Source organism: Chelmon rostratus, chromosome 10 (genome assembly GCF_017976325.1).
Source record: "Chelmon rostratus isolate fCheRos1 chromosome 10, fCheRos1.pri, whole genome shotgun sequence".
Taxonomy (NCBI): domain Eukaryota; kingdom Metazoa; phylum Chordata; class Actinopteri; order Chaetodontiformes; family Chaetodontidae; genus Chelmon; species Chelmon rostratus.
This window is the reverse complement of record NC_055667.1, coordinates 25273732-25297586: the sequence shown is the minus strand read 5'-3', so window position 1 is coordinate 25297586 and position 23855 is coordinate 25273732. Positions and strand designations below refer to the sequence as shown.

The 23855-nt window shown below is 41.0% G+C and overlaps 3 protein-coding genes across 3 annotated transcripts; 1 reads left to right on the top strand and 2 right to left on the bottom strand.

The window, feature by feature from the left end:
• Window positions 1-116: 116 nt before the first annotated feature.
• Window positions 117-6330, bottom strand: LOC121612428 (SAP domain containing ribonucleoprotein). The gene is made up of 11 exons (XM_041945307.1): window positions 6280-6330; window positions 4822-4921; window positions 4510-4553; window positions 4350-4420; window positions 3020-3071; window positions 2720-2793; window positions 1581-1618; window positions 1008-1033; window positions 848-916; window positions 616-702; window positions 117-319 (listed from the first exon to the last, which is right to left on the bottom strand). The coding sequence occupies exons 1-11, from the start codon at window positions 6310-6312 to the stop codon at window positions 278-280; spliced, it is 636 nt and encodes a 211-aa protein (XP_041801241.1). The 5' UTR covers window positions 6313-6330; the 3' UTR covers window positions 117-277.
• Window positions 6331-9033: 2703 nt separating this feature from the next.
• Window positions 9034-19807, top strand: pmelb (premelanosome protein b). Its single transcript, XM_041945295.1, has 12 exons — window positions 9034-9123; window positions 11120-11215; window positions 11399-11545; window positions 12698-12826; window positions 14036-14197; window positions 15369-15701; window positions 16032-16250; window positions 17336-17473; window positions 17561-17663; window positions 17758-17963; window positions 18073-18163; window positions 19645-19807. The coding sequence occupies exons 1-12, from the start codon at window positions 9066-9068 to the stop codon at window positions 19805-19807; spliced, it is 1845 nt and encodes a 614-aa protein (XP_041801229.1). The 5' UTR covers window positions 9034-9065.
• An 897-nt stretch (window positions 19808-20704) lies between these two features.
• Window positions 20705-23576, bottom strand: tuba1c (tubulin, alpha 1c). The gene is made up of 4 exons (XM_041945298.1): window positions 23461-23576; window positions 22112-22334; window positions 21872-22020; window positions 20705-21774 (listed from the first exon to the last, which is right to left on the bottom strand). The coding sequence occupies exons 1-4, from the start codon at window positions 23461-23463 to the stop codon at window positions 20794-20796; spliced, it is 1356 nt and encodes a 451-aa protein (XP_041801232.1). The 5' UTR covers window positions 23464-23576; the 3' UTR covers window positions 20705-20793.
• Window positions 23577-23855: the final 279 nt, after the last annotated feature.

Here is a 23855-nt window from a genome sequence, read left to right as displayed (position 1 = left end):
AAATCCCTATTTTCATAATCAGGTTAAGTTTGTGACTCTGTGGCGAACTTGTAGCGGGTACAATAAAGATGTACAGAGATAAAAAAAAAAAAAAAAAGAATCAAATGAAGCAGATATCAAAAAGTTGAAAACAATTTATTTTAAATCACAAAATGTTAATCCTGTTAGTTGTCTTCTGGAATCGTTTGTGCAGTCATGAAAATGCTTTACAAAAAAAAAAAAGAAAAGAAAACAACAACAATAACAACAAAAAAAAAGACAGGCTCTAAAACATCATTCAGACATTTCCAAATCTTTCAGCACGCTTCAGTTTCTTCGCCTGCAGAAAAACAGAAGACAAACATTAGTGCTCAGTCTCTCTCCGGCCTTTTTACTGCACAGTGATCAAACACGACTGACCTCTACCGTCCACCTGTATCAGTGATGTCACTGAACACAGCTGTGTAATTACCAAACTGTATGCATCCGGTTGTGAACCTACGAGTAATCAGCTGGTGATGCAGAAAATAATACAGAAAGCTGATGACCGCCATCGTGATACCCATCTTCTTGCTATGTAGCACACCCCCCCGGTCAAACCATAACAACAACAGAAGGAATGCAAAGAAAACACACCTCAATATCAGCTGCACCAGCTGAACCTGCACTTGTTAAGGCCCCAAACCTCTCCTTCCTCTTTTTCAGCTTTTCATCCTCTTCAATCTGAAAAAACACAAAATCACTTTCATGCCAAATGTAAACTCCAGGAGGGCGGGACACTTATCTAAACAAAGAACCGCAGAAGAATGTCAGCTCAATAGGTGAAATTACACCACAAATTCCTGCATGTGCTCAAGTTCATAGTCACCTTCTGTGAAACGGATGAAACGTTCATGCCGAATCTTTCTGCTCTCTTCTTCAGCTGATCAATGTTCACCTTTATACAGCACAAAAACATTCCCGTTAACTTTATCTCATTAACGGGGGAATGGAGAAATGTGCCGACTAAATGATGGATGAACACTTACAGCGGCTTTACTGTTTGCAACAACACCTGTTTGGGGGACAAGTAAATAAAAGTGTGTGGTGAGAAGCAGGAAACAGCAAGAGATGTTTTCATAGCACCGTGATTTATGAAGTTGTTACTTCTACTTTATTTCCACATGCAATCATTTCAAAATAATCACCACACTCGTGGCCCTCCACAAGCATCTGATGCAAAACACTGTACGCAGGTATAAAAACCTTGGAGCCACACAAACACTAAATCGTTGGCCTGAAAGGTTCAACTGAACCCCAAGACAACAGCACAGGAGCTGGTGGAGGAGTTGGAGGCGCAGGGTGTATAAATTCTGTCACAGTTATAAAACTGGATCAACTTTTCAGCTGCAGCCATTTCTTGTAGTTTCAGTCAGAGTCAGTCCAGCTGTGTGGTAAATGTTGTTTATATCAGTGTGCAGAAGATCGCCCCAATGTTGCAAATAAACGATTCTCCTGTAAGTAATCATTTTAACATCACACTTCAACCCGAGGTCTTTGCACATTCACTTTTGCTCCACTGAGAACACAGAAAGCCAGACCAGTTAGAGAACGTAACAGACCTGGAGAGGGACTGGAAGCTTCGGTCAGTGAGCCAAACCTGAAGAAAAGGAGAATAATCATTTCAACACTGCAGTGGAGTTTGACATTTACTCAAAATATAAGTCCAATTTATACCAACTTGGATATTATTTTCAGGGAGTTTTGGCCATCACTTATATCAGTTATGACAGTGGACTCATCAATTATATACCACAATGTAGAATACAGACACTTTCCTTTTTTACTAAGTGCATGTGCTGCACTTCTGCTGGCCTTACTTCCTCTTTCTGCTCTGGGCTTTTCTCAGGGAAGGGATGGATTTACTTTCTGTGTTTTTTCTATATATGTCACGCTCAGTTATTAAATGAATGTGAAGTGAATGTAGTGATATTTTTACATGCTGGAGCTACAGTTTTAATTATTAGCCGTCATAAACCTGTTAGAAGACATATTGTTGAGAAATTAGTGCGGGAGTGCCTGTTCTGGTCATGTTGGTTCCTGTGGGGCACTGACACCCCGCTTACACCTGGTGTCAAAATAGACACATTATCCAGATAAGGATAAACCTATGTTAATGCAAGATGTAAAGGCTCAGACTGTGATCGAATCTGTCTGAACACTTCTGGAGGTAGCGCGGCTCACACTGTGTTTAGATCTCAGGTCGGTGTATATACTGTACATACTGGCATCAATACACAACATGAAGATGTTTGTTTAGCGTCTTCAAAATATAGCTTGGTTCAAATTTAGAGAGTGAGGAAATGAGAAGACTGAAAGAAACGGCTCTAATCACTGATTGTACATCTGTTCTGTGCCGTGAAAGCGCCAAAAGATGCGTTCATCAACAGAACTGTGTGAAAAATTTGCTGCATGTGTCGTAAAGAATCTTTCACTGTGCTGGAGAAATGTGTGCATGTGCAACTGCAGTAACATGGTACGTCAGAATTGAACCAGGAAGTCAGTTTGTAAACAGTGGTGAACGCTAACAACTGTCTGACCCCTCACCTTTGTTTTCTGATTAAAGTTTAGCTCATCTCAGGAATAACCTCGGTGAGTACAACGTCACTGTTGCTCTTAGCCAAAGCTACAGAAATAAAATCCAAATTGTAATAAACTGGAAATATCTTTTAAAAGACAGTCTGAGAAGGGTGAAGTCTACCTCGCTGCACGTATGGCCTTTTTGCTTTCAGCTGATGCAGGCAGGTTGAAGCGCTCAGCCCTCTTCTGTAGTCTCTGCTCGACAAGAGGTGACATTTTACATCAGAACACATGCTGCTGCCGGAGTTTCTGCTCATGAATATTTGCAAACATGACTGAATCTGTAGTATTATGGAGGTTTCTGGTTTCACACTGTTACTGTGTAGCGTTTCCACATGTGACGGTGATCTTTATATTGAAATTCACAGATTAAGAGCTTCCACTCAAATTACTGGTGAATGCAAAAACATGTCATACATACTTCACTAGCAGATGATGGAGGAGTTATCTTCACCACCTTCTTTTCAGGATGTCTGGAGGAAGAACATATAAAGAAGTGGAGTGAGCAAAGACTGATTACATCTCAGTGGTAAAAATAGTGTCCCATTAATAAACCTTGTTTAGGATCCGACCATTTCTACACCAAGCCTGATCACTACGCACATTAGGCTTAACATGAACCTAACATCTGCCCCAGCCCCCTGTTTGAGGATATAACTCATAGTGGTGACATAAAGACAAATGAAAGGAGCAGTGTGACGTTTTGGGAAACAACTATATCTGCCAAAGAGGTTATGTTTTCAGTCCAGTTTGTCGGTTTGTTTGTCTGTTTGTCAGCAGGATCACGGATAAACTACTGGCCTAATTGTCATGAAACCTGGTGGAAGGCTGTAGCACGGGCAAAGGGAGAATCCATTTCATTTTGGAGCAGATCTGAATCCCAGTGTGGACACACCAATTATTTGGCACTTTCATTAAATCTGCGAGAGCTGTGTTCCTTGTTGGAATAAAAGCCATATTTCTTAAAATCCAGTAGATGGCAGTGAAGCTCAACAGTGACAAAACACAGCCAACTGTAGAAATATGATGACTACATATCACAGTCCACCATCATGGGTACCAGTAATCCTTCTGGGTAGCCAACATATGTAGGTGCTTAAACTTCATGCAGAAAGCACCCATGACTGCTAAGGTGGTGGCTACGGAAACATAAATACACATATATCATGCAACTCTAATTACTAAATTATTTCTGTGATCAGCATTCCTGTATAATGAGTGTGATAGATGATGTTCCTGAGTGTTAATGTATCTTTGTTCTGTTGTTTCAGCATTTGATATCTGTTATATTTGCGGTTTAACATGATGTCGTCTACAGTGTATGACAGATACAATCATTTCACCGCGTGTGTAAATATTAAGCTACTTAATGTGAGTTTGCTTACAAATTTTTCTTCTATTTGCAATTTTAAATTTGATAATTAGCATATTTGACCCCTTTTTTTCATAACAACAGATTTTGATAAAGCTGCCGAGATCGTGGTGTTATTTCAGTCTAAACATTTGATATTTGTACACATGTACTCGATAATATTTTCATGATGAGGCTTCAACTTGGCACAACCATATTTTGACTAAATTCTGATGTTTTGGAAATATATGCAAACATATATAGATCTGCATAACATAGAAGAGAGGACTATTGGCCTCAGTGGAGGTCTGTGCTCTCTGAGAGTCCTACTTCTTATTGAATATTTTGTTTGTTGAAAAGTACCATGTATCAAGTATCTAACATGTGACAATAAACTTACTTCTCGTCTTCAGTAGGCTCAGACTCCTTGTGGACTTTTACATTGTTGGCACTCTCAACTTTAGGGAAGTCCTAAAAGGAAAATGGAAACATTTATTATGACCTCACAAAACAGACTAATGAGAAGAGCTCATATCATGAAACATCAACAATAACATTACCTCTGTATCCTCTGCCAGTACATCATCCACATCCACATCTTCCTCTGTTGTTTGGATTATGGGATAAAGACATTTCCCACCACCAGAGAGCAGAAAGTAAGAGATCCATAGGGAGAGATCAGTGAGTTTATCACAATAAAGATACATAAGACATGAAAAATGAAGAGGACACAGCCTCATTATAATTCAAGAAATACCATCAAGTCCACAACCAGAACTGTTGTTGCAGCTTTGTCTCTGATTACAGTCCACCCACCCACATATTTATTCATGTGTAAAGTGAGTCACAATGTGAAGGGAGTTTCGCCTCACCGTGCTCCTCCAGATAGGCTTGCAGTCGGGCAATGAGCTCTCCTTTGTTTCCCTTGGTGTCCAGACCTCGGGCCTCACACTCCTGCCTCAGTTCAGCAAGCTAACACAAGAGAAACGGACGCTTACCTTTTAATGCAACAAGTACCATTTCTGAACCTTGCTTAAGGACATGCACTGTTCCACACAGCTCGTGAATGGGGCAACAGACAGGGTTTTAACGTTTGGCTAACGAGAATTATAAGATCAACTGAGTTTCTTTTAATTATTTCTATTATTCATTGAACAATTTCTCAGATACAAACATCATCGCTTTAAGATCTTGTCATTATACCAAAAGGATCAGGTGCATACAAGACACAATAAAAAGTACAAAGCAAAACAGATATTCATATAGTATTAAAAACCAAAACTCAAACTAAAATCAAATTTGAAGGAACTTTTTTGTAAGTATAATCTTCCATTATCCCAGTTCCATTGAATTTTTATCTTTCTCGACTTTAAGGGCTCTCGTGTAAGAAAGAAAGTCATTAAGAAATAGACTGACTCTAGGTTTCACTTTTATATACTTGGATTTGTGTACATAAAATTTTCCAGGAATAATTATGTGATTAACCAGAAAGTCATCTTTGTTATTAATATCCAGTTCCAGAAGTCCATACATGACATCCTGTTTAGAAAACTTCTCTAGTTAAGAACCTTTGGGCTTAAACATTAGACAGAATATTACATCTATTGTTCATCAATGTTCAGAATGCAGATTAACCGATGACCAATAATTCTCGATATCACTAATTAAGCATGTGAGAACTGAACAGCCAAACCTGCTGATCTGATTTATCCGGAATTTCTCATCTTCCGGTTTGAGAGTGTTTCGTGGAGCAACATACAATTTTCTTTTTTGCCCTTACAAAATAAAAGTAATGATCTAGTCTTCGTGAGAAACTCAAAACAAAAAAGAAAAACATCAGGAACATAAACTAGCAGCAGCTAGTACATTTTAATGAGTCCAACTAGAGTTACCTGTGTCAATCGACTTCATAGCTTGTTTGCGTCTTTGGTGATTGAGATATATGGTGGTCAAACACTTGGTTACCAGTAACGCTAATTTACATGGCGGGACGCTTTGTATCTAACAACGACAGCTACATTTGCGGTTTAAATTCAACATTACACCTTTACATGCTGACTTAAACGAATCCCCAGCTGCCTACTAATCTAACGTTAGCTATGAAACCTATCTCGGTATGGTCGGTTTGGCTAGCTTCGCCGGTGAATGAGCAACGTGAGCACACGCTTGTTATTAGCCTTCACAGCCAGTGGAAACATTTTGCTCTTCAAATCTTTCAGTTATCCGTAAGCCCGCTCTCTGGTATTGTCACTAACAACGGCTACAACACAATAGTTAATAATAAATGTACCTAATGTGTGTATTAAATACATATTTAAGGCTCTACCAACCTTCAGCTTCTGCAGCTCTATCACTTCGGCCATCTTTCTTTGTTGATGTATTACTTCCTCCAATCAAACTGGAGCCGCTTTACTTCTGAACAGCGCCACACGAACGCCGGTATTTCACAGCGCCGCCTGCTGGACAGACTGATACACTGCATGCGTGTGGATAAACGGTTTCTCAACATTTACAAGGATTAATTACCAATGCAACGATGCAAAAATACTCCTTTACAAATTAATTACTACTTACAATCTCACGACACTGTCTTCTGTATACACTGTATTCATATCATACATCTAACTGTTTATTCTGTATATTATATATCATTACTTGTACTTATACCTACTATTTTGTCAACTGTAACAGCTGCACATGTCCATACTATTCATACCATATATATCTTAGCATATTCATATCTACCCCCTTACTGTTTATTCTATATATTACATCTGTATGTTACTACTTTTTGCACTTCTGGTTAGATATGGCACAGAAACTGCATTTTTATAAGTAATAATTAATAAATTTAATAGTTTACTGTCCACCAAGGCGTTCATTTCTCAGAATACTACAAAAGATGCAGATGCATACTAATAATTTTATTTAAAAAACTAAAATAAAACAAGATTTTCTTATTATTACAAGGCAATCAATGTAATTTCCAAATGCAATGTTAGACATGTGGTGGCACACTGTACATAAAGTATTCATCTTAATGTTAGATTTCATGATATTTCTTACTGTGGCTCTTTGGAGAAGAAAAGATAATGGTAGCAGGATGATCCACATTCTTGTTGCTAGGCAACAAGGTGCTGAATCTAACTCATGGGGCATCATGTTGCAATCAGACGCAATAGAAAGATGAGGGTTTATCCACAAATTAAAATGTGCTTTTTCCTCATTTCTGTGACTTATGAAAGTCAGTATGTGTAACAAGAGTGCCTGTGTGTATGGATACCTGTATACTTAGGGATATTTTGGGATGTCTGAGTATGTACATTTTTTCCTTTTTTTATCGCTATGATATCTTACACCTACACTAGGTGAAATAAACCTTTATTTCTCACTTCAAAGCTACCATTTAGAACGAACATTTTGTCATTTTAGGAACTGCAGCCAGGTTAGATGAGAAGATGACTCTCATGTCTTCGCAGTAAATATGAGGCTGCAGCCAGCGGCCAGTTAGCTTAGCTTAGCACGAACTATATGTTGCATTATTATCCTCATGTGGGTCTGCGCATACATGCCAAGGCCTGAAGGGAGTTACAGGGTTCATGGTGACGGCAGATGAAACAGGCTCGAGAAGGATTTGCTGTGAATGCTGACATTGTTTAAAAAGAGGTTTAAACAGTGTCACAGTTTGGCATATGATATGGAGACAAAAAATCTTTCAACAAAGTTACTTTACAGCAGAAGGACAAAGCCGGATGAATTTAGGGAGTCACAAGTGCTTCAATAATCCTCATTAACATTGCATTCCTCCCATTTTTGTTCTCCAAGCACAGCCCCTGTCAGCAGACTGTGTGGCCTGTTGTTCTACAGACACAGAAACGAACAACTTCCTGCTATACTTTAATATTTCACACATGATAATTCATCATATTTAAGTACAGTCCATTTTCAGCGAATGCACCTTCTACCAATATAAAGAGTTTTGTGTGACGTCGATTCGATGGCAGATAATCATCAGCAGCGACATGAATTTCAGAGTAAATCCACACATAATTCGGAATAATTAGACAGGCAGCCCAAAATGGGTCAGGTGATTTTGGCAGAGATTTAAGTGACTGTTCACATTGTGTTTGAAAGCACGTGCTTTGTGGAAGTTGCACCCGAGACCCAAAAAAATCATGATAATGTAACCCCCATGACCTAAATATGATCCCGTCATATTGCACTTGGCCTTAAACAGTCAAATTGATATGTGTTTTTATTATTCTGGCAGAGGCCTCACGATATCTATGAAAACAGCACGAGAAAAGACTTTTTATAGTGATGCCAACATAAATTAATAATTGAGGTTGTATCACTGTAAAATATTAACTTTCCTGCTGAAAAAGCCTCGTTACAGATACACGTACAACCCTGCAATACTATGTATTTTAGTTTCTTGTTTAAGCAAAAGTACCAATAGAGTGATGTAAAAACAATTTCTGCATTCAAAGTGGAAGTAAAAGAAATATTAACAGCTAAATTATTATTTTTTTTTGTATTATTTGATTATTAATACTGATGCATTAATGTGGAAGCACCTTTTGTGTGTTTTATCTGGTGATGGTTGAGATAAATTTGTCTTATTTACAGAAACTGTTGAGTAATTTAGTCTATAACAATGCATCGTAAATTATATTATCATTTATTTTTGTATGTAATTTACAAATAAAATGGAAATATTTTAGTACAGAACTTGAGCAGATGTACTACTTATGTTCCACCGCTGACTGTTCTTATCTGTTTATTTGAAAGTTATTTGTTTTGTTTGATTTATGTGCACGAGCGTGTCTCGTGATCTGTTGTCAGGCAGCAAAAGAATCTTTTGCAGGTCTAATGTGATTATGTGGAGCTTTCTTCTCTACTGTATGCGCCACTGTAATCCCTGAGACGTGCTTTTACTGTAAATACACAAATCACAATGAGTCCAGGTGCCCCTAAATCTGGCCGGAGGAGGGTCTCCACGCGGAGGGAGGCGTTTCTTCCACTATGTGAGGTCAAACACAGAGTTTATAAAGCCCGTTTTCTGTTGCCTACTGCTCACAAAAGGGATATTTCGTGAAGAGGAGGTGGGCTGACGATGCGGACGTCTGTTGTTCTGCTGGTGTTGCTGGCTGCAGCTTCACACACTGCAGCAAGTAAGTACAGAAAAATCATTTTCATGCTCAATTTTAGGTGGATGCTATTCTTTTAATGCAATAACACGAGGCTGCAGCTTTAGACGTCTTCTATCTTTATTCATGCTAACAAAGTGTGTAAGTACCATTTGGTGAAGATGGAGATCACTATAAACACTTGACTATACTACACTATAAAATAGGAGAAAACGGAAATACCTCCAGGAAGTTCAGTATTTGGGTAAACGTACCGACAACATTACAGAGTCATAACGACAGACATTCTGTCTTCATCCTTCATCAGTTACTTTATTTTTAGACAATATTCACTAAATTGCCAAATTTAAGTATTTTTAGTAATCAAATATTAATCAGAGTTTGGTTTTAGTGAGGCCACGTACGGCTATGGGACGCTGTGTGAAACATAAATTATACAGAATGTGATAACTTGTTAATCTTTTTTTTACATAAACTCACCTGAAAACAGCACAAAGACAATATATTTAATGTTCTTACTCATCAGCTTCATTGATTGTTGTAAATATCTGATAAATATTCTGAATCTGATGCAGCAACATGTTTCAAACACGTTGGGACAGGAGCAACTAAAGACTGAGAAAGATGTGGAACGCTCCAAAAACACCTGTTTGGATCATTCCACAGGTAAACAGGTTGATTGGTAACAGGTGAGAGTATCATGATTGAAAGGCTCAGTGGTTCACAGCGAGGATGGAGCGAGGTTCAACACTTTGTCAACACATGATTGGATGAAGGAGATTAATACCTGGACTCGTAAAATGTGTCACCTGACAATGTGTTATTTATGTTTCACGCAGCGTCCCGACTGGTTTGGATTCAGGTTATAACTGTGCTCTAAAAAAGGTCAAAATCTGCGTAACTGATTCTGATCAAATCAATTCTGGTTTTATCCGCATAATTTTCTGTCCTTATGTGCAAGTAAATCCAGTTTTTACTGTAAATTTCGAATCTAGTTCAAGATCCAGTTTCATGTTTTTTCCCACGGCCTCTTTACTCGACCATGCACGAATGGAAACGACGAATGTGACCTTTTTAAAGCAGAGCGCTATTCATCTGAATCCTTTTATTCTTAAGTTAAAGGATACATTTATATAGCATAGGTTCTAAGCATTGTTTGAAGTCTGTCTTTACTTTACATTTGACATCAGATTTGCACAGCGAGTCGTTTTTCCAGCTGCTCGTGCAAATCTTTCATCCTACAAATCAACTTTCACAATTTAGCATCAAGTTCAACCAGAAAAGGAGACTGATGACTCTGAAACAGTCCAGAAGGAATCAGAATCAGCCAAAGGTCTGATCCAGCTGCTGATTATCTTTGTTGTCTGCCCGTATGTTTAATCCCAATTCAGCTCTGTGGCGTTAATCTGTGATAAAATCATGCACACACACACACACAGCAGCCTGCACATGCTCAGCTGAGCATCACATGAGGGGGATTGAAGGGACGAAGGCTTTGGTGGGCACCTTCAGTCACATTTACCTTGTGACATAAAAGTATATAGAAATATGTAAAATAAATGAAGTTTGAATTCTAGAAATGCAGCTTTGTTTAGAACACGTCACTGAAAGTCTTTTTATGAGTTCAGTCACAGATTCAAGCAGTTCTCATTCTTTGTTTTATGTAATTCTGAGGAAATATCTTCGACAGAATGATGACGACGGTAATAAATCAAGCAAAATATGAAGTTGAACCCAAATAAATATTCATTTACTTTTGTTTTTTTGCTGGACTCTTGATTGTCCTTATATGTATGAATTGCATTGCAGACTCTTCAGATTTAGAGTTCATTGAAATTAATTGATTAATTTGAGGCACACCAATTGAACGTCGCCTCCATGATCCATATAATTAGAACAAAATTACACAGATCGTCCAAGAAAAAGTTTGGAAGTTATTAGGAAACGTTTGCACTGCTGAAAAATGTGTGTATGGAGCTCATGTGTTTTCAATATAATGTGTTTATGTTTGATATTTCAGAGCCTAAAAACCGTTTCACTCGCTACCCGTCATGGAACACTAAAATGTACCCGATCTGGAAAGATGGAGACCCCCGATACAAAGACTCCTGGAAAGGTACATCTACTGTTGTTGGTTGATTCTTAAATGATCATAATTCTTTATTTTTTGGGGCACTTTTGTTGGATGGTCACAGTCGAGAGGTGAGAGGAAATGGGGGGAGTTTGAATTGACATGCAACAAAGGTCAAAGTTCATGGTGGTTTTGTAAGATACAAGGTTCCCTGTCTCCTTCGTCCAGGTGGAAGAGTGACTTTCAACGTAGGCAACGATTCGCCAACTCTGACCGGAGCCAAAGTGACCTTCACCATCGACCTGGAGTTCCCACACAACCAGAAGGTGCAGCCCGACGGAGACGTCGTTTGGGCTGAAGACTGCATCGTCAATGGTAGCACACCATGCGCGCGCGCACACACACACACACACACACACATTAAGTCAATGGTTAAATGTGATGCACACACCCTGCACAATACACACTTACTATGTTTTAACCACAATGGCAGTGTCGAGGACGTGTCTGTAAAAAAATCTCTCTGGTCCTCTGGGTTCTTTGAATGAAGCAATAGGAGAAGATGTTGAGTCCAAAAAAAAGCAGTTTTATTCTAACATCAATAGAATCTGCATTTATTTTAACATCAGTAGAATGTGCAAGGTAACAGAGCTCTGGGTCTCAACTTTCCTTTCCCTGATCCACATCAGAGTTGGGTCAGTTCATGAAGTCTGACACCGTACCTCTCCCTAGTAGTATTTTTATAGACAGAACATGAGGAAATGCTGAAACAGTCGTCGGCTCCTCCTCGTTGCCGTCGGGCGCTCTCTCTCTTTCCTCTTGGTCATCTTCGAGAATCCAACGTCACCGCAGCAACCTGTTTGCAAGGACAAATCTAGAGAGACAACCTTATCCCTGACGCTAACCTGTTCTATCTTAAGTCGAGGGCCCCGAGATGTCTCCCATGCCAGGCCTCTATCTCAAAACCTCCTGTTCTAGGTCACACTGGCCTCAGATATATTTTGCACACAAAGAATCACTCCTCGTCTACATCACTTCTATGAATAATAAAGGAAAAACTTAACCGGGAGAAGTAGAATTTCTGTTAATTATTCAGTCACACAATCCATCAGCAGAAAATATGAATAAGATCAACATATCAGGATCATCATTAATCATCAATTATCATTAATATAAGCATATGCATGTAATCTAACTATTAGCAGAATATATGTGTGTAATCAAACTTATCAAAGTATAAGAATATGACCCAAATATCCATCAGCAGCACGGTTGGAATGGCGAATCAGGTGATCACTTTAGTGTTCACTGAGGTCCCTCAACAGCTGTTGGATGGACTGACATGATTCCTGGTCAATCTTTATCAGGTCAAATAATCTGTCTGATTCCTCTTCCTCAGCCTCTTCCTCAGCTACACTCTGTCTTTAGCACACATGTCAACATGATGAACAAAACCTGCTAAACATCTGCATGTTAACGTCGTCACTTCTGCCTCGAACAGTCACGACGCTCTTTCCCCTGCTGCAGGAACAAAGTACCATGAGTCCGAACCAGTATACCCAACCAAGAACACAGACTGGGAGGCTGTTTTCCCCGATGGGTCGCCAGTTAAGAAGGACAAGAAGCCGAACTATGTGTTTGTCTGGAAGACCTGGGGTGAGCGGAGCGGTCGAGTCTCATCACATGTCTCTGAGTGGTCTTTTCTGGGGGGTCACAGGGTTTCTTGTGGCACGACCTGAAATATGACCCAGGGTGGATTATGTATGAGTCTTATCACATGATCAGATTATGTCACATCATTTGTCCTACATGTCAAAAAAAATCCTGAAAGCAAACAATCCAGGACTTTCAGCTTTGGGATTCAGATGATTTGACTTGAGGACACGAGGCTTCAGTGACATTTTACTAAAAGTGTCGTGTGAAGATGTGGAAAACTTTAATTAATTCCTATGTAAGATGTTTATTGTTCTTCATTTTACACGTGCACTTGTGTTAACTTTTACGTCTTCTTTTTAAGCAAACAAGCTCAGACCTTGAATGCATCGTACAAAAATGAAAAAAATATTCACAATAATTAAATAATAATTAATTTGAACAATAATTAAAATTGCACTTTTTGAAGAATTTACTAAGTACACAATGTATATTTAAGTGGTTCTCAAGCAGTTCTTGAGCATCAGTTGAGTAATACTTGAGTGTGAGTGTGCAAATAGTTGCTAAACAACTTTTTTTCAAACTTTAAAGTGAACTGAAGTCCACCAGTGAAAATCAGTATTCATGAGCATTTAAAACACACCTGCAGTATAACTGAATTATCTCACCAATGTGTTGGAAACATACTGAAAATGAGGTGAAATTAAAGTACACTTTAATTAAGCAGCTAATAGTGTTTAAGGACTTGAAAATAAGTGTTATTTTCATGTCTTTTTTCTATTAGTATTAAAAGTATTTGTAATTTAGTCCACTCTTTAAAATTACACTTAAGAACAATTTCTACTTATACTATATAAGTATAAATACTTATGGTACTTATTGTATAGTATATGTAGTACTCAAGTACTATATATACTATACACTTACAATAAAATTCACTTTTTAGTACTTTGAAATACTACTTTAAGTATTGCAGAATTAGTGTATTGATTATTAATACATGTAAGTTGAACTTTAAATGAAACACAAAAGATGAAATTGTACTTGTAGTGACTTCTCTATGCTTCAGTTATAATTCTAGCACAGTGAAGTACACTACCGTTTGGCCTGGGTGACGTTCTTAGACGGGCTGAACTGAAGCAGTCGATAGATGTTTGCAGTGAACAGGCTTCACATGTGGACTCACTGCAGGCTCTGGATGCTCTTTGGCAGGTCAGTACTGGCAGGTGGCGGACGGCTCCTCCTCCTCCCTGACCATCGGCACAGATGACATCCCGCTGGGCTCCTACACCATGGACATCGTCATCTACCACTACAGGAGCAAGGAGAAGTTCATTCCCCTGGGATATGCCTCCACTCAGTTCTCCATCACCGGTGAGTGAGAGAGGAGGGGGGCTGCACCTTCTGTTCCACTTGAGAAAACTGCAACACCCTCCACCTCCTGACACCGCAACATAACATCCTACAACCATTAATAAATAAGGCAAAGCATGAAGATGATTATGGCAAACTAATATTTCTCGATCTGTGAACCAAGAGTGACTAAACAATACTAGTAAACTCAACTTTACACATATAGGAATTTGGTTTTACTTTCAAAATGATAAATATAAGTTTCAAAGAGTCTATAATCAATATTTTTTTTATAAATAATGAATCAAATGAACACATGGAAACACAGTGACAGTGTGAAAGGGCACATTCGCTGTGAAGAAGCTGCAGAGGATTATCATTCAAATCTGCAGCTGCCCTCAGCTTTTTTTCCGCTGTTCAGAGGTCAGTGTTGTTTTCACTGCTTGATTATGCTGCCCCCAAGTGGCCGAAGAAATCTGATATTGCAGGTTGAAGAGCCTTACAGTCCCATTAACTGTGAACGGATTAAATGGCAGGTGATATATATGATGCCAAATCTATTGTCTAATTATACTAAGCTCTCAAATTTCTCCCTGGAGATAAATAAAGTATCTATCTATCTATCCATCTATAAATTAAGCATGTTTTACTAGAACTAGATGAGACATGACAGTTGTCCTCCACATATGCCAAAACACTGATTTATGACTGATTTGTTTATTTTATCTATCGGTTTAGTTAATAGGGTCAGAGCACATTCATGAAACAATACTGGAAAGTTAGCCAAGAGGCTATTGTCCATAAACAGTCGCTGATGTTACAAATCAAACTCATCCTTAAAACGAGTGAAATCATCTATAAGCAGGCAAATGAGAAATAAAAACAGAATATTAATGTTATTTTTTTTTAAAAAGCAAACAGGACACCATTATACTACATTTTCAATCACTGATTGAAGTCTGCAACACATGCAAAGCAAAGAAATCTGGAGGATTCATGTTGCTAAATATGCACTGTGCTGAATTATTAGGCACTAATCGTCTTAAATTATATGTTGAATCTAACAATGGAAGCCTGAAATAAAAAAAAAAACATTATAAAACTACTTCCTGTCCCAACCCTTCCAGTTAGTACTTATTATCGTACAAAAAGCTATAAACTGCATTATTGATGACACTGATGTTCTTCTTAGATCAAATCCCCTTCGCCGTCTCCCTGGACCAAGTGAACGACATCGTGGCCGGAGACATGCGCTTCATCCAGAACAGGGCGATTGCATTCACCATCACCCTGCACGACCCCAGCGAGTACCTCAGCAGCGCAGACATCACCTTCAACTGGGACTTCGGGGATGAAAGCGGAGCCCTCATATCCAGAGAGCTCACCGTCACTCACACCTACATCAACTCCGGCTCATTCAAGCCTCAGGTGGTGATCCAGGCCGTCATCCCAGATAAGGCCTGCGACCCACCAGTTGACACCCCAACCAAGGCCCCCGGTCCCCCTGCTGACCGGGGCACCACAGGTCAGGAACAGAGGCTGTCGTTGCAGCACTTTCACACGTCTGTTGTTGTGCAGAACAACATGTTTTTAGAGGGTGTTGGTAGGATTGAGTTTTTAGTGCTAATTAGGTTAGCATGCTAACACACAAAAGTAAGATTTTGAATATGGCAAGCAATATACCAGCTTAGTTTCAGCATGTTAGCACTGACACATGGTTAGCATGCTAATGTTAGCTTTTAGGTCAAGGCACCACTGTGCATGAGGACGCCCTTTGAACATCTTTACATGTGTCTCAGCTCCACCTGACGTCCTTTGAAGCACTGACCTAACGCTGCCGCTTCCCTGTGTGCAGTGAAAGCTCCTGCACTGGCGTCTGCTGTCCCCTTACTGGTTTCCACCAAGGCGACTGGTCTGAATGTCAACATGGTTCCTTCAGACACAGAGGAGGACAACGCTGAGGATGAGGCCTCCACCGCCTCCAACACTCAGCCCGGACAGGAAGCACCCACAGTGGACAAGACTCCCTCCCTCGCCAGCCACCACCTGCCTGCTGACAGCGAGGCTGCGACCGGTAAGATGTTTGAATAGCTGCTTGTATGTAGTTAGAGTATAATTTTACCAAAGATCCTTTCTGCAGTCCCCACATGGCATGTGAAATAACAGCAAGCAGAGTTTACACCAGCTGAGTGACTGAACCAGATGGGACTTCCTGAAATGTAAATGTGATGTAAAAAAGCTTTGCCTCTGTGTAAAACAAGCAGAGCGAGTTCAAACTGAACTGCTCTCTCATCTTTCATCGTTTGAATTCTGATTTGCGTGCTGGCTGGAAGTGCTCAGCTCAATTATTATCATTTCATTTGATTTATTTATGGATCTACAAATATCTGATGGAAAGCTGTCGAGCGGTCACACGGGATGATAACGAGCACGAGATGCCGTGCATGAGTGCGCACTGAGCCGACGTCAGTGATGGAAGAAGTATTCAGATCCAGTAAAAGTACTATTATCAGCAAAATGTGCTCAAAGTGTTCATGTAGCAGTAAAATGTTCCTGTCAGTGTTTTTCTATCATATCTGATGTTTGTGGATTAATATTCCTGCTGCAGATGTTTCAGGTTGGGCTCATTTGAACTACTTTATATACTGTTGGCTGGTTTAATCTGCAGCGATGCATCATATTCTATAAGATCATCATATGTTTGTAGCGTGGCTGTCCTGTGAGAACCACGTATCTCCAGAAAACTTCGATGAGCTCAGAGAAATAGCCTGTTTTTGTCTGATCCAAGAGGCTTTTTAAACAATTTATTTAGGATCACAATTCAAAATCTTCCAGTCTGGAGATACATGGTTTTCACTAGTAAACTATCAGACAGATGTGGTGGAGTACAATATCTGCCTCTGAGTTGGAGCAGAAGTATGAAGTTGCATGGAATGAAAATACTCAAGTATGCACAGGTACCTTGAATTTGTACTCAAGTGCTGTACTTAAGTAAGTGTTCTTAGTTACGTTCCACCACTGGTGAACACAAACCTTTGATTTGGACATTATGATGCTTTAAGAACATGAATTAAAGGAGACGTGTTCAGTAAATACAGGATAATGTTCTTTGCGCCATCGTCAGTGCACCAACTCCCTGCTGCCGTTTGTCCTCATCAGACTCAAAGCGAACGGTGACGCTGACAGGTCGAGCCGCCGTGGTCCTGGTCGCCAAGAGGGACGCTGACGACAAACCCTCCGATGACGACTGCGTCATTTATCGTTATGGCTCCTTCTGCACTGGCATCGAAGTGTTTGGTGAGTAAGCCTTCATCAGCGCTGCATTCATCAACATGAAAACCTTTGAGGTGACCGTCAGTGACCGTCCTCCCTCTTTGTCATCAGAGGGCATTGAGAAAGTGGAGATCGTACAAATGGACAACGCTGTGATGGCGACACCTGAAATGGACAGAAATGTTCTGGATATCACTGTCACCTGCCAGGGAAGGTGAGTGCTCCTGCGCCTCATCAAATAATCCGCAATTTTGTTTCCTTTCAAAGCGTTTTATTGTGTGACTCACTGGAGCGTCTTGGTTCTCCAGCCTTCCGAAGGAGGTGTGCAGCGTGATCCTGGATGCAGAGTGTCTGAGGCCGATTCAGACGGCGTGCAACATGGTGGAGCCCTCCAAAGAGTGCCAGCTGGTGCTGCGTCACTTCTTCAATGACTCCGGCGTCTACTGCATCAACGTGTCGATGGCCAATGACGTCAGTTTAGCCGCCACCAGCGCCAAAGTCAACGTCGATATTGGTACGCAACAGAACCACCATACGGCAGCGCACAGATTGGATTGTTTGGTTGGACAATAGAGCACATTCCTGCTTTATTCTGCTTACTCACAATGTGCCCTTTGTTTCAGGTTCAGCTCTGTCCTCTCCTGGCACTGTCGCCACAGTGTTGGGTGTCCTGGTATTCGTTCTCGCTGTAGGAATAGTGGCATATTCTTACAAGTAAGAACTGACTTTCCTTGTGGATATAATTTATTTATGAATTATGCACTATTTAATTTTCAACCACCATCCCCCAAAAGTTTGGACGCTGTGTGAAACATAAACAGACTGTGATAATTTGTTAATCCTTTTTGACATAAACTCCACCTAAAACAGCACAAAGACACTGTATTTAATGTCTGACCTCATCAGCTTCATTGATTTTTGTAAATATCTGATAAATATTCTGAATTTGATGCAGCAACATGCTTCAAACAAGGTGTAACAGGAGCAACTAAAGACTGGGAAAGCTCCAAAAACACCTGTTTGGATCATTCCACAGGTGAACAGGTTGATTGGTAACAGGTGATAGTATCATGATTGGGTATGAATCATCCTGGAAAGGCTCAGTGGTTCAAAGCGAGGATGGAGCGAGGTTCACCACTTTGTGAGCATATGACTGTATAAGGGATGTTACTACATGAGCTCAGGAACACTTCAGTTTGCAAATGATAGATTCTGTTTTCATTTGTTTTACACAGTGTCACAACTTTTTTGGAATCAGGGTTGTATTTACTTAAAGAGGTATTTTTTTCTGAGAGAACCTTAAGATAAATTTGGTGATATTCCACATTTAGCTTTTGTCAACAGATGCCATGAAATGGCCCAAAACAACAACAAATTACTTTCTGTGCAGCAAAAGCCCGAGATAGAAATTGTGCTGCCCCCTGCAGATCCATCGTTGCACAAAAATATGAAAAACACAGTTTGTAGACGGTTATCACTCATTCTGCAGCTCCTTCTGCTCTACAGAGCTTGTGAAGATGTTTCAGTTCATTGTTTGTGTCACAGCAGCTTTACTGTTTTGGTTCACTCCCCCCTGGTGTTCAACAGAAGAGCAGACTTAGGAGTTGGTTGAGACCAAAAACAGAGCTAAAAGATTCCAAATGGATTATAATTCATTTCTGCTTGATGTCTAATTAGGAAGCTGTTTGCTAACAAGTTCACCATGTCAACTTAAAGGATAACTTTCGTTTTTTACAACCTGGACCTTATTTGGAGCATTAAATATGACCATTTACTCGCCCAGACAACTTTGGTGGCATTTGGAGTCATTTTGAAGAAATTAGCCCCAGAGGAGCGGCGCGTATATCCGTATAATGCGAGTATATAGAGGCTGCGCATGGGTGCCCCGAGTACTGGTAATGTGTCAGTGCTGTGTTCATGGTTTGTTTACGCTGACCCCAAGTGGCTCAAAAAAATCTCATAATTCAGGTTAAGACATTGAAGGACATGTTTGTGACATGTATCAAAGTCTTCTTCAGGGAAGAATGGGCTGACGGCTGCAGACAGAGCAGGGATTGTTGAGAGACAGACCGTCACACAGCGGGTTTTCTTTTCATGTCATTTTGCGAAAAGTAACAAAGATTTAGAACATCACCAGCCTGTAAAGCACATCTAATTTAATCATCCTGTCTTGATTTTTGTGTTTTGCTCAACAGACGCTTTAAGTCGTACCGGCCCCTGAAGGAAGACGTGGTTGTGTCTGCGGGCCCTCAGCCCAGCCGGGCTCACAGCTGCTCTGTGGCCTCGATGTTCTGGGGTCTTCTGAACAGACGTGGAGCTGTGGACGACTGCCCTCTGCTGCAGGACAGGCCGGTGTGAACCATCGCCAGCCTTACACAACCAAATACAAAACCAAGCAACTGCAATCTGCAAGTTACAGGCACCTGGGGGGTCTTTTTTATACTTTTTTAAACCATATTTTCTCAATGACAAATCCATGAGTGTGTCCTACTTGGGTTTTCAATCAATAATTTCTTGAAATTATACTTTAGACGTGCTCTGATCTTTTGTACCTACTTAAAGCATGTTTGGTTTTAAAAGTGTGTACTTTCATTTGGATAAAACTGAATTTGAATGTTTTTTCCATTAAACTTTGCTAAAAACAGTTGTGTGGTATTGTTTTATAGTGATTGATGATATTTTTCTAAATGATGAAGCAGCTGTGCTAAAGAGGAGAATGAGACTCCTTAATCCCACCCCTAATAATCCTATGCTGGCCCCATCCATGTGTTTTGTGTATGTATTTATCTCCTACCATTCCTCCTGGAGTTAAAATAAATTAAAAAATGCCCTGTAGAAATTACAGGCTGATATTTGAGCCATGCATACAAAGAATTTATATAGCTTCAAAATTCAGATGAGATATTAGCATTTAATGTTTCATAAAATTAATTTATACTAATTAGGTTTCCAGCAGAAATCAAAGACCCTGCATGGAAAAATAGCAACCACTGGATTGCATTTAAGGACCCATAACTTGCGTGCTAACTTTAATTAGCCTTTAGAAACACAAATTTTCCCTTGTCTACATATATACGATCCATAATTTAAGGGAATATTTAAATTCTTGTTGTTCTAAGTCTCCAACCTGATTGCACAGGACAGCTAAATTTTAATATTTTGCAAGATCATTATGCACTCAACATATTTAGATTGAATTAATAAGACAAACAAATTCACATGTCACAGGAACTTTATTTAGAACATAGCCAAACTGGTAATTGGTAGACATTTCTGTTTGTAATGCATTCAGGAACACATTGCAATCAATTATTTCTTGTTTAACTAAAGCCTTTATGTCCCTTTTAATACTCCTCTCCTTCCTCCTCTCCCTCACCCTCAATGGAGTCGACTCCGACCTCCTCATAATCCTTCTCCAGAGCTGCCATGTCCTCTCTGGCCTCGGAGAACTCTCCCTCCTCCATACCCTCACCCACATACCAGTGAACAAAGGCACGCTTAGCGTACATCAGATCAAACTTGTGGTCAAGCCGAGCCCAGGCCTCTGCAATAGCAGTGGTGTTGCTCAGCATGCACACGGCCCTCTGGACCTTGGCCAGGTCTCCACCGGGAACTACAGTGGGCGGCTGGTAGTTGATGCCAACCTTGAAACCAGTGGGGCACCAGTCCACAAACTGGATGGTGCGCTTGGTCTTGATGGTGGCAATGGCAGCATTCACATCTTTGGGCACCACATCACCACGGAACAGCAGGCAACAAGCCATGTATTTGCCGTGGCGAGGGTCACATTTCACCATCTGATTGGCTGGCTCGAAGCAGGCGTTGGTGATCTCGGCCACTGAGAGCTGCTCATGGTAAGCCTTCTCGGCAGAGATGACAGGGGCATAGGTGGCCAGAGGGAAGTGGATACGGGGATATGGCACCAAGTTGGTCTGGAACTCTGTCAGATCAACATTGAGGGCACCATCAAAACGAAGGGAAGCGGTGATGGAGGACACAATCTGACTGATCAACCTGTTCAGGTTGGTGTAAGTGGGACGCTCGATGTCGAGGTTCCTACGGCAGATGTCGTAGATGGCCTCGTTGTCCACCATGAAGGCACAGTCAGAGTGCTCCAGGGTGGTGTGGGTGGTCAGGATGGAGTTGTAGGGCTCCACCACAGCGGTGGACACCTGTGGAGCTGGGTAGATGGAGAACTCCAGCTTGGACTTCTTGCCGTAGTCCACAGACAGACGCTCCATCAGCAGGGAGGTGAAACCAGAGCCGGTGCCACCTCCGAAGCTGTGGAAAACCAGGAAGCCCTGAAGGCCGGTGCACTGGTCAGCCTGAGGATAGAGAGGGAGACACAATGATCACACATCAGATACAGTTCTGTCTTTTTATTTCATATTCAGGACCAAAAGCTGCTCTGAATGTACCCACCAGTTTGCGGATCCTGTCCAGCACCAGGTCAATGATCTCTTTGCCGATGGTGTAGTGTCCACGGGCGTAGTTGTTGGCAGCATCCTCCTTCCCAGTGATCAGCTGCTCAGGGTGGAACAGCTGGCGGTAGGTCCCAGTGCGCACCTCATCTAAGGAGACAGGTTGAATCAAAGATGAGTTGAGAGTTTGAGCAAATTAACTCAAGAGACAACTATCTAAATATATGTAATGAGAGTTTACCGATGACAGTGGGCTCCAGGTCCACAAAAACAGCTCTGGGGACGTGCTTTCCAGCTCCGGTCTCACTGAAGAAGGTGTTGAAGGAATCGTCTCCTCCTCCAAGAGTCTTGTCACTGGGCATCTGTCCGTCCGGCTGGATCCCATGTTCCAGGCAGTAAAGCTCCCAGCAGGCATTGCCAATCTGGACACCAGCCTGACCGACGTGGATGGAGATACACTCACGCTGTGGAAAGAAAAAACAGGGAGGTTATTTACCTGCGATCATTTAGTTTGAATTTCACACACCCGCTCACAGCTTTTCTAAGAAATCAACCACAGCCACTTTAACATTAATGTGTCTTTACATTGGGAGCACTGACTTGCTCCCCCTGCCTGAGATGAACCGGCAATGCAGCAGGAGGCACCTCCCTGCAACACAATCGGCAGGGGACAGAAATGCCTGACAGCAGCCCCCGCCGAGGCAGGACGCTGTTCTCGTCTTTCCTCCAGTCTTTTTTGTCCTCCCGTCTTTTCATCCCACACACCCTCCCCCCCTCCCTCTTTCACCAGCATAAGCACGAATGCAAATTCACTTGCGCGTGCACACCATCAGTCTGGAATATTCCACTTGCTCTCATGCCTTGAGGATGCACAATCACAGCGGATGCTTGGGAAAATGACCCCCTCCCCCCATCGCTGCTCTGTCATTTGATGTCAGGGGAAACTTGCATAAAATCCAAATTAAATTATATTTTAGGGTGAAATCAATCATCGTTTCAATAAACCCTTTAATATTTAATGTCATGTTCAAAGAAGCAGCATCAATCAGTTTTTTTTTTTAAATCGTGGATGAAATTAAACACATTTTCTGCTGTAACCTATGAATTAAAAATGATAGCTGCAATCCAATGTCCTCATCCATCCACACCCAACCAGCCCCTCCCTGCTTGGAACCAGGGTTGGGTATTTGCAAGGTGTCCGATTTTAGCGTCTTGACACGTTAAATTTGTTAAAAACACTAAAAAAAAGGACAGCCTTTTATAGAGAAACCCAGATTGGATAGCCTTGAACAGCCTGAATAACGCCAGTCAGTGCATTGTTCTCTCCACACAATGACAATCACATCACACAACTGCTGCACACCAATGTGCGTTTCAACAGCAACATCACGCTCTTCGCTTCCATCCTGACATTAAAAAAACCTCAGCCAGCGTTCAAGAAATGGCCTTTCAGACGCGTGGAAACGCGTCCGGTGATCAAACTGGAGATGGAAAAGCCTCCGCGGCGTTATGTGCCAAGCGGCTGCTCTTAACCTTCATTTCTACGACACAAAACTGGCCCAGACGCACCGAAGAGGAACGTGGACTTACCATTTCTTCGTTTGAGGTTCAAAGAGGGAGAAGAGAAGGAGAATATGTGACGAAAAAAGGCTTTTTTATATAAACGGTGTGTTTGCGTCGCGTGGTGTACCCAACGGGGTCGATGCAACAACTGCTGAATGGGAGGGCGGCGCTATCACGTTTATATACGCAGGGCAGGGGATTTGCTTCTGTGCACCGAGGAAAAAAACGCCTTCACTACCAGCATTTGGTCACGCTGTTTAAACCACGCCAGTCTTGATTTTGCATTCAAATTTGGACAAAATTATCATAATTAAAACGGCGAATTAAAGCGCTTTGCAATCAATGAACATCACTGGATTGTTATTTTATTCTCGAAGTGATTAAGACTGTGAATAATATGTGATTATTTTTTCTTGCCTTGT

Bases quoted from the DNA above. Each gene is read 5' to 3' on its own strand.
- pmelb (XM_041945295.1), top strand. From the start codon at position 9,066: ATGCGGACGTCTGTTGTTCTGCTGGTGTTGCTGGCTGCAGCTTCACAC. The intron at 9,124-11,119 runs GTAAGTACAGAA...TTGATATTTCAG, and splicing joins AGCTTCACACACTGCAGCAA to AGCCTAAAAACCGTTTCACT. The intron at 15,702-16,031 runs GTCAGGAACAGA...CCCTGTGTGCAG, and splicing joins TGCTGACCGGGGCACCACAG to TGAAAGCTCCTGCACTGGCG.
- tuba1c (XM_041945298.1), bottom strand. The intron at 22,021-22,111 runs GTAAACTCTCAT...CTGTCTCCTTAG, and splicing joins CCTGGAGCCCACTGTCATCG to ATGAGGTGCGCACTGGGACC. The intron at 21,775-21,871 runs GTGGGTACATTC...CTCTATCCTCAG, and splicing joins TGGACAGGATCCGCAAACTG to GCTGACCAGTGCACCGGCCT.
- LOC121612428 (XM_041945307.1), bottom strand. From the start codon at position 6,312: ATGGCCGAAGTGATAGAGCTGCAGAAGCTGAAG. The intron at 4,421-4,509 runs GTAATGTTATTG...TTTTCCTTTTAG, and splicing joins TACTGGCAGAGGATACAGAG to GACTTCCCTAAAGTTGAGAG. The intron at 917-1,007 runs GTAAGTGTTCAT...TGCTGTATAAAG, and splicing joins TTGCAAACAGTAAAGCCGCT to GTGAACATTGATCAGCTGAA.